Source organism: Leptosomus discolor, chromosome 3, assembly GCF_034619465.1.
Source record: "Leptosomus discolor isolate bLepDis1 chromosome 3, bLepDis1.hap2, whole genome shotgun sequence".
In the NCBI taxonomy this organism is placed as follows: Eukaryota; Metazoa; Chordata; class Aves; order Leptosomiformes; family Leptosomidae; genus Leptosomus; species Leptosomus discolor.
In genome coordinates, this window is record NC_141393.1 from 73501306 (window position 1) to 73511781 (window position 10476).

The 10476-nt window shown below is 43.1% G+C and overlaps 1 protein-coding gene across 1 annotated transcript; it reads right to left on the bottom strand.

Annotated features, from left to right (window-relative positions):
* Window positions 1-326: 326 nt before the first annotated feature.
* On the bottom strand, window positions 327-10050 carry LOC147415901 (complement factor H-related protein 3-like). The gene is made up of 8 exons (XM_086463092.1): window positions 9930-10050; window positions 8614-8802; window positions 7558-7746; window positions 4495-4674; window positions 2706-2888; window positions 1773-1973; window positions 1271-1468; window positions 327-1129 (listed from the first exon to the last, which is right to left on the bottom strand). Coding segments are annotated over exons 1-8 (1203 nt in total). The 5' UTR covers window positions 9991-10050; the 3' UTR covers window positions 327-1127.
* Between the last annotated feature and the right edge of the window lie 426 nt (window positions 10051-10476).

Consider the following 10476-nt stretch of genomic DNA (forward strand, 5'->3'; position numbering starts at 1 on the left):
GGTCACTCGGCCTGAGGAGGAAGGCTGATGACCTCTAGAGGTCCAAACTGTGATTCAGTGAATGCTTGTACTCAGGGACAGAAAGGTGCAGCCTGTCATTTGCATACCTCAGTATCGTCTCAAGCACTCGACTGGTCAGAGTCCCTTTCTCAGACAAGCATTGCATAATGATTGTGTAAATGTTACAAGAGTTCTTTTGTGAATGAACTAAAACATATTCTGTCTCAGTCTTCTGAACAGTCTAAAAAAATTGTTTGCAGCATCTACACTAAGTGCAATTCAACCACAAAACTATTGTCTGATCAGGATTTCCAAATGCCCTTTTTATTATATTATAAAATGAAATAGAGTCTCTAGAGTGAAAGCAAATCAAAGGCTGTACATTCACATTTAGACGGTGTGGTCCACTTCTTCCCTAGTTTACAGGTAATTAATTACCAGTCAGTGGTAACAACAAAAACATTCCAGGACTTTGACCAAGAAGTCATCCCTTCCTCCATTCAGAAAGCCCCATCCCAACATCTCGCCCCTCCAGCAAATGTCAGTGAGGCTCAAGTCCCCCACAACAGCTGGGTCTGAGTTGTCTAGGGACTTCCTTGACTCATTTAAAGGAGGCTCCACTCACGTGCTCTTCCTGCTCAGGAGGTCATGACACTCATCTCTGCCGTGACCCCAGGGGAGTTTCCAGGCAAGGGCACAGAGAAGCAGCTAGGAGCACACAAGGCCAAACACACTCTACTTGCAGATGATCAAACTACCTGCGGGCTTTAATTCCTGTCTCAGTATGCCACCAAAGCCAGCCTATTTCAGGACACAAAGGTTAATAAAAATAACAGTGAGATCAATATAGAATAGATAAAACGCAAGCACGTTCGGATGGATAAAATGTAAACACATTTACAAAATGCAAATATATTTACAAAAAATGGCTAAGATGTGAATAAAACCATCCAAGAACAAAAAGAACAACAACAACAAATTCGAAGACAGAACGTTGGCTAAGCCGCAAACAAAGCACATCAAAATGGGAAACGCCAGGAACAATGGAGCTCAAATCACTTGGTTGGTTGAGGGATCTTTCATTTCCACAGCTGGGCCGCTTCATGCCATTTCCGTTTAGCCAAACATCCTGCAGCGTGAAGAGAGAAACAGGGAAAAGGCGTGAAGACCAAGCCTGACACACCGCAGCGGTTCCTCAGAGCAGTGGAGAGGCAGTTTCAGCAAAGCTGCCTCCTACAGCCCTCCCATGTCCTCGGCACCGAGCACTTACATGCACACCTAGGATACTCAATCTCTCCATCCATGCACGTAGCTCTAAATTTCTCAGGGTGTGAATCTTGGTGGTACCACCACTTGCATTCAAATAAAATATAATCCCCGGTGCTATAGGTCCCAGTGCTCGTACGGCTTGATGACCGTAGTCTAATATTGTTCCTCTCCATAGTTGACCCAAGCACGGTGCAGTTCTCTGCAAAAAATACTTTTGTTATTTTTCTGTAGACATCACACGGGACAACTGATGCTCTGAAACTGTTGGTACCAGCTCAGGGTCCCTGAGGGCCCTTTCCCCAGCAGTCTTGCCAGCTCAGGTACATCGGTCAACAGCTCCGTGGGGGCACAGACCCTCACCCCTTGCAGCTTACAGGATGCTCCCACACCGTGGCTCCTCCCCAGCTGCTTCCCCAGGAAAGCTAAAGGCTTTCCCTTCCACTTCAGCGCTAAAAATGCAACAACACAGCACCTAAGCTGTGGCCAAAGTGGACATGACTTACTTCCTGGCTTGCAGTGTGGATATTCAAACGTCCCCTCCACACACTGTACTCTGAAGGGGGGAGATGCTGGGTCCTCCATGTAGCCTCGTTTACACTGAAATTCAATAAAGTCATCCGATCTGGAATACAGCTTGGTTTTTGCAACCCATTTCAGCTCAATATTGTTTCTGCCCATGTCTTCTTCAGATGCTGTACAGGCCGCTTGAAAAAGGCAAGAGAAGAGCGTCGTCACTTCATACAGACGTGCCACAGGTAACTTTTTTTCTCCTACAACCTACAGAAGCTCTTCACATCAAAAAATGCTCTGACCCCCTGTTACTTGCAAGAGGAAAGACATTCACATCCAAGCTAAAGGGAAAAAAGACCGTGGCTGGGACCCACGCAGAGCTATGGAGAAGCCTTTTCACTCTGACAGTCACACAGAGCAAGATCAAAGCTTGGGTGGGGAAGTCACCAGGCACCGATGAACTTCCCCGTGTCTTTTTTTGGATCCCTCCTTCCCTTCTGGCTCGGCACTTCTCTAAATGAGTTTCCTCATCGCCGCGTCACGGACGCAGCCCCGGACTTCCCCAGCACTGCCATGCACCCAGACCCACCCTTCCCCCTCGCAGCCTGCTGACCGCACCAGTGTCCCCCACCTCGGGAGCCCTGCACAGTGATGGAGATCCACTCGCACAGCGGGGTTCAGCCAAACTGCCCCCCTCCTGAACCCATTGTGCTGGCGAGAGACAGCAGGCCGCAGAGGGGACTACACAAGCCAACTTCAAGCAGAAACTCCCTCTGGACAAAAGAAGGACTCGTTGCTGTGCTGCCCTGCCAGCACTGCACCCCCAGCACAAGTGCTGCTGCACGACAGAGGCCCTCTGGACCTGAGAAAAAGACAACAGGAGCAGTCACACAGCCTTTGGCCACACAGCACGTGCTTCAACCTACCTAGGCAAACTGGAGGGCTTGACCACTGCCCATTAGTACAGGTGATATACCGAGATCCTTCCATGACATAGAGATTTGGGCATTTGTATTCCAGAGTTGTATGTTGTGGATATTCTTGCATGGGGAAGGTTAGAAGGTCTCCGTTTTCAATAACTGGAGGCGGGCCACATTTCCTACTTTTCCCTGGAAGAAAATTCCGAATCAGAGAGAAAGCCACAAGAGTTTAATTGCAGTGGAGGCCCGGCCACAAATACTACCAGACAGTACACTGGCACTACTCTGAGAGACATGGAGGAAAGCAGGGAGAAAACCTCCTCCTCTCTTGACCAGCATGCTACTCCTCAAGTGGATCACAAACCTTCCCGACAGGGAGCTGACTATAGCACACTTTAACACATACTTTCACAAACACAGTGTAACGGATCTGCATGGCAAGGTTTTGGTAGCGGGGGGGTTACAGGGGTGGCTTCTGTACGAAGCTGCTAGAAGTTTCCCTTATGTCAGATACAGCCAATACCAGCCAGCTTTAAGACGGACCCGCCGCTGGCCAAGGCCGAGCCCATCAGTGACAGCGTTTTTTGCCTCTGTGATAACGTATTTAAAAGAGTGAAAAAGTTGTTGCGCAGCAGTAATTGCTGCGAGTGAGAGGAGTGAGAATGTGTGAGAGAAACATCCCGCAGACACCAAGGTCAGTGCAGAAGGAGGGGGAGGAGATGCTGCAGGCGCCGGAGCAGCGATTCCCCTGCAGCCTGTGGTGAAGACCATGGTGAGGCAGGCTGTCCCCCTGCAGCCCATGGGTGGTGGAGCAGATGACTGCCTACACCCCGTGGAGGGCCCCCACGCCGGAGTAGGTGGATACCTGAAGGAAGCTGTGACCCCATGGGAAGCCTGCACCGGAGCAGGCTCCTGGCAGGACCTGTGGCCCGTGGAGAGAGAGAAGCCCACGCTGGAGCAGGTTTGCTGCTAGAAACCCCGTGAGGGGGGGCTCACGCTGGAGAAGTCGGTTCCTGAAGGACTGTACACCATGGAGGAGACCCACATAGGAGCAGTTCATGAAGGACTGAACCTGTGGGAAGACTCACGTTGGAGAAGTCATGGAGGACTTTCTCCCGTGAGGGGGACCCCACATTGGAGCAGGGGAAATGTGTGAGGAGTCCTCCCCCTGAGGAGGAAGGAGTGGCAGAAAACAACAGTGTGATGAACTGACCCCAACCCCCATTCCCTGTTTTCCCCCTGTGCCACTGAGGGGGAGGAGGGAGGAAAATCGGGATCAAAGTTACGTCCAGGAAAGGAGTGATGGGTGGGGGGAAGGTGTTTTAAGATTTGGTTTTATTTCTCATTACTCCTCTCTGAGTTAATTGGTAATAAATTACATTTCCTTTCAGTTGAGTCTGTTTTGCCCGTGACAGTAAATGCTGAGTGATCTCCCTATCCTTATCTCAACCCCACAAGCCTGTTGTTATTTTTCTTTCTCTCCTCTCTCCTGTCCAGTTAAGGAGGGGGAGTGATAGAGTGGCTTTGGTGGGCACCTGGCATTTTGGCCAGGGTCAACCCACCACACACAGTAATAGAGAATACCCGTGTTTATAAACGTAACATAACTGTAGATTACACCATTGTTTTTATAGCTGTTTTTTCCAAAGCATGAAATTAAGCTTTACATTACCAAGAAACTCCAAGAATAAGCAACTCTCATTTCACAGGCTTCCTAAGTTTTTCTGTAAGCATTTCCACTGGGATATTTCCAACAACTCTACACCTTGAGCCTTCATTCAGGAGAGTTACTTACGGACACAGCTTGGATCAGGCACCCAGCCATTGTTGGTGCATTCAGCCGTGCTTTTGCCAGTCAGTGCTTTAAAATGATACCCGGGATTACACTGGACTGTGATTACAGCACCTACTGAGTAGCTGTCTTCCAGAGGGCTAAAGTTCCCATTGGGAACTCTTGGAGGAGAGCATACAATTTCTAAATAAAAAGAGAAAAACTGGATGTTAATTTGAAGAATATGTTTATATTTCTTGCATAAGTTGTTATTTTCACAGGATACTGACGCTAACTGCATCAGATTGTTAAAAAAGAGGTTTCTTATGGCAAAGAAAAGCTTACATTTCTCTCCCACTCTGAGAAACAGGTTTCTGTAAGAGGAGAGTGACAGCTACTACTGATGTCATGCTAATTAGAAGATTAAAACTCAATTGCAAAGAGAATGGTTGGAGCAAGAGCTAGAGGTGATCAAACTGAATTTGACTAATCTTTTCCAGAAGGTCACTCCACAGCTGGAGATCAACATGATCTATGCTGGGCTCACTCACAGCTCTCCTGGGTTGGTTTATGAACGCTATCCCAACCAAGGGCAGGTTTGCTGGCCAGCCCTAAATGGAGAAATAACTATACTTAACTAGGAACCGATCATTCAAAGGTTGTGTGATTAAGATTAGGGTCTTGCACTGACACTGGAAGTGTTTCAACAACTGAGAAAGGGTAAGAATGCTATTCTAAAAAGTTTATGATATCTTCACGCTTGGAGACGCCAGGCACGCGTATTACTTATAAACCAGAGTCTGTCTTCTGTTGGGTTTTTTTGTATTCTACTTCCAATTCAGAAAACACCACCAACACGCTCAGGGCTGGGGGGGATGACTATAAGGTAACTACAGGTTGGTCCTGCTGTGGAGTGAAGGTGGGCGAATCAGCTGTATGCATGTGTCACCTGAATCATCCGGGTTCAGTGATAAGTCAAGTAGGATACGGAACCACTATTTGAATATGGCCCAAGTATCAGCCCAGTATACCAGTGTCTGGAAGAAGGTTTGGTTTGCCACTTCTCACAAGCAGTATTTTGCTGAACTGTAGGCAACGCATACTAATTAGTATCATTAGCAGTCTTGAAGCAGAAAGGTCAAGAACTGAGTGGGCACTGAGATTGACTACGCTTTATTTCTAAAGGACTCTTTCTGGACGAGGTCCCAGGAAGCTGGGTGGTAACATCACATCCTACAATGTTGCCAACATTTTTTTTCCAGTTTCAAGTGTTTGGCAATTTCTTGAAGTCAATTCAAGGCACTTGATTGATTTCCCAAAAATTTACATCAAACTTATTTCAACTGGGACACAACATGCACATTTCTTTGTGTGGGGTTTTGAGATTTAAATATAGTCTTTAAGTGCTGTAGTTGAATGAAACTAAAGTAAAATCCATGACCCAGAGGGCTGATATCAAACAGGACTAGCCTCAGAAATTATGGATTTGTCATCTTAGCTGCTCAGAAGGCATTTGGGAGTCAGAAAGAGGGAGTTTCAGCATTGTAAATGTATTAATTTGTAGAGATTGTCAGACAGTTTCTCATGGGAAGTTTGAACACCATGGACAATGTTGTTGTGCAATTACAGTTCTGATGACGTTAAACAAATTGCTGTCTTCATCCTAGTCTAAGGGTCATGGACAGTGGTAGGATTCATGCATACCATTTTACTTTGGTCTCTGTTTATACATCACTTCATGTCCATGATTCTTAGGGTCAGTGAAATTCAAATCCATGTTGTACACAATTCTTGACATAATGGCTGTGTGGAAAGTACTATCGATTTCAGTTTCATGTATAATACAGCACTACAATTACATTGTAATTTTCAGCTTACACACTTATCCTTGTGAAACTGGACTACTTCACATTTGCTAGAACTCCTTTCGATATGGCCATGTCAACTTCAGATTGTTCTTCCTACAACACTATCTTACTATTTCAGAAGAACTCTTGAAAAACAGCTTACAGACTTAAGTCAGGATTTTAATTTGAAAGATACTTTTGTAATTTCCAATCTTGCTGAAATTCCATCAGTGAAATAGGGGTAATTTTTTAGTTGTTCCTCTTTGGTTGGAACTGGTTGATCCGAACTTGTAGTCTGGAAATTTAAGGAATGGATATAACGACTAGCAACCAGGTGCTCAGTCTGCTCAAACCAGAGTAAGACTCATCAGGACACTCAGACAAAAAGCACAGGTCAGTTCAGTAGGTCAAGAAAACTTCTATGAAGTCAAATGTTCATACAGGGTGAGATGTCGAGCGGTATTTTACTGAGTGGTTAGTCCTATGATTACAAGTAGCAGAGTCTTGGCGATGGTGACACAGCATCTCAACTACTGGACACGGAAGACCTGAAGACACGTTAACTTGTATCTCTCCCTCAACATCGCCTATGCTGGGCTCATTCATAACTCTCCAAGGATTTCTTCCCGATGAGCAAATTTACAAACCTATTTTACACCCACAATTTGAAAATTGCTTTCACATGCATACTGCACTCTTGCACCAGGCAGATACATCTCCTGTTGAGTTCTAGTAATATAAGCCAGGGTAAAAAGTCTTCATAAAACATCTTTTATGAAGAAATTATGACTGAAACAATTTCCTAACCTCAGGGGGCAACTGTATTCAACTTATCAACTCAGACATCTACATCCTAGCTGAGCATGAAAGAGTACTTCCACAAGAAATGCAGAGAAACAGGTAACTGCAGGACTTATTTTTCTCCTCAAATACAGGTATCTACAATTTATCAGATGTACTGTGCATCTGAATTGCAAATTTTTCTTTTGGTTTAAGTGAACAGGAAGGGAGACATTGTCCCACATCATGCATCTTTAATTTTGGTGACTTCCCCTCTGTACTAGATCTACACATACCCTTACCATCAGCAAGTGTATTTGTGGTGGGAAAACCAACTACTCATTGAAGAAACCATCTCTGATAGTACAGGGAGTTGCAGTTCATCGACATGAACAACTGCAAAGTCAGACACATGATGTATTTGGCAGATCAAAATTATTCAAATATGGTGCATACTTACCATTGATACATGAAGGAAGCTCGATATGCCCATTAAAACACTGCTTAATAGGAAAGGCTGTGAGTTGAAATCCTGTCATGCACATAAATTTGTGCCATTGACCACTTTGAATCAGAAGCGTCTGTCTTTGTCCATTGGAGAGAAGCAGGTTTTGGGCTTTCAGTTGGTCTTTTGTAACTTTACATGGTGCTAGGCGAAACAAGAAAAAATAAAAATGGCAAAGCATGACTCTTTGGTGGCTTTTCGCATGCAAAGCACCTCCTCAGCAAAGACAGTGCAAAACCAGCTTGGTTCTCATGCAGCAGTGATTTTAAAAAGTAAAATACAGACCAACATAAACACCCGATCTCTATCACAATTACTTCAGGATGTTTAATTTTAATTAGTTTATCAATGATATGGCACAACATCCAAGCATATTCTTATTCACGTGTATAAAAGCAACTTGATAGACTTTGCAAACAGCAGTGGTGATCTCAAGAGCTGCTGATTTCAGGAGACTGTAGTCCTTGAAATAATTTATTAACAAAATTGGTGGGAGTAAGTCTAATTTTATCTTTGTTGTGTTCCCATCACCTAGGATTAAAAATGAATTTTATAAGACTCCTGACAAAGTACTCTAAGGAGGAAATTGAGGACAGAAAAGCAGCTTACCACAACAGCGCTTCTCCCCCCATATGAGGAACAGTTAGGAAACTACAAGAAACGATGTCTTAGCAAATGTGGTGACTGGGGGAAAGAGGCTGACGCCATTGCAATACTTGTGCCTTGTTGCACAAGTTCTTGGAAGTACAGACAAAATGTTTATCTGCTTGCAACCTTCCAAACAGCTCCAAATTTCTCACAATAAAAAAACACAATCAAGTGTAAATGGGTTTGGGACACTAAAGCCCAAGGTCCAGAAGCTAAGAAGTACTCAATCCAGGGATTAATTTTGGTCCATTACAGACCTGGTAATCAAGCAAGAAATGTAAATCTAATTCTGAAACTCCTACTTTAAGAATGATTAAATTATCTACCAGTACAAAGTCAACCAGCAATACAAGTTACACTTACCCAAACACTGTGGTGGGCTAGGTACCCAGACATTTTCATGGCATATTACCCATTCTGATCCTGATAAAGTGTATCCAGGATTACACCTGTACTGCACGCTGTCGCTTTCCTCATATCTTGATTTATGCCCACTAACAATTTCTCCAAAGTCAATGAGAGGTGGGTCTTCACAGGCTGCTCCTGCAGAAGCTGTGCACAGATTCTTGTTATTTGGCTGCATGGTGCCATTTGCTTTTTATACTGATTTATCCCTACTAGCAATTTCTTCAAAGTCAATGATGGGTGGGTGTTTCTATGCTATTCCAGCAGAAACCGTGTACAAGTTCTTGTTAACAGACAGACAAAGGACAGTACCGACAGCTGCAAATAATGGCATTATGCAGCAGTCAAATAATGTCCTGATGGCCTAAATCTCTCCATCTGGGAACATGCTGTGCTAAGAAACAGTGCTACCTCCTTGCTCTAAGAAATTGTCATTGTCTTTACTATCTTCACAGTCTTTGCATTGAAAAGATACTAAACTAAAAACATTTTAATCAAAAATGTGAGTAAACTGAGTTTCTGAGAGTACACTTTCTGTTTTCCAGCATTATACTCAAAAAAATATTTTACACATGCAGTCACACTTCTCAATTTTCTTTAATTCTACAAATAAATCCATTTGTCCCAGATTCCTAAAATTAGTTCCACCATTTTAAAATGAAAGAAGTTGGATCATTTTTTGAAAGTATAGTGTGTATGTATATATTTAAAAGTAAGGTATATACAAGAAGCACTCTTAAAGGCAGAATGGGGAGAAGGATCTTGATATGACGAATAGATTTAAATAGATTAATCATGGAGCATAAAGGTTGTCATGTTAATAAAGGTCTATGTTCAGTGAAGAGCATCTTCAGGCACCTTACTGAAATAACAAAGTACCTGTATTTTTTAAGAATTGTATAATGTCTTAAAATCAAATGGGTATCCTGCATTTTTAATTGTGTGTATTCAGAATGATAGTAGCTAAATAGAAATACAAAGGAATTTATATGAATTAATGTATTTTGAGTGAGTTCCAGCTTGTAACAAGTTAGGAACTTTATAAGAGCCATTAAGTTCAGGCACAAGGCAAAGCAGCAAGCTCATACAAGAAAATACAAAGCGAATGTTCTCAAATATATAGTTCTAAATTAGCACTCTCGTTCCAAATTTCTGAAAGGAATTCTGTAAAAACTAAGTGCTATCGTTTAATTACTTTTTTTTCCCCAGTTCATTTTTCTTGATTGTGACCAGCTACGTTGGTTAAAAGCACAGATTTCCATTTAATAACTTACCTTTACATGTTGTACAGCCCATCCATAGCAGAAACACTATGCTGTGGCTCAGCAGTGTCATTTCCAAGCTTTAGAAAGTAAAGATGTCCTCTGCAACAGACTTGCTACTTTCTGCACTTCAAATTGCATGTACTTGTATTCACTCCCACAATTCCCGAGGCTGTCCTTGCAATCTCCTCCCCTAATTTTCTTGCAACACAGCAGTCAATCTCTACACACAAGTTATGCAATTGTTGCAAAACGGCTTCAGTACTTTTTTCACAAAACTTTTCAGACTGAACTGGACACAGAAGCATTATGGAACCCATAACCAACACATCATGGTGTGTTTGTAACACAAAATGTGGTGCGCTCGGCTTTTCAAGTGTTATAACTTAAAATTTTATTATGGTCCAAAACACTTATATGTGGAGCCCATAATTTATTATCAGTTTGCTTAAGATTTTAACAGCCGAATAAAAACACTAAGTTATGGTTAGTCCTATTCCAATAAATTCCAATAATTCCAATAACATTCATCATCCAAATTAATGCAAGAAAGCCTCAG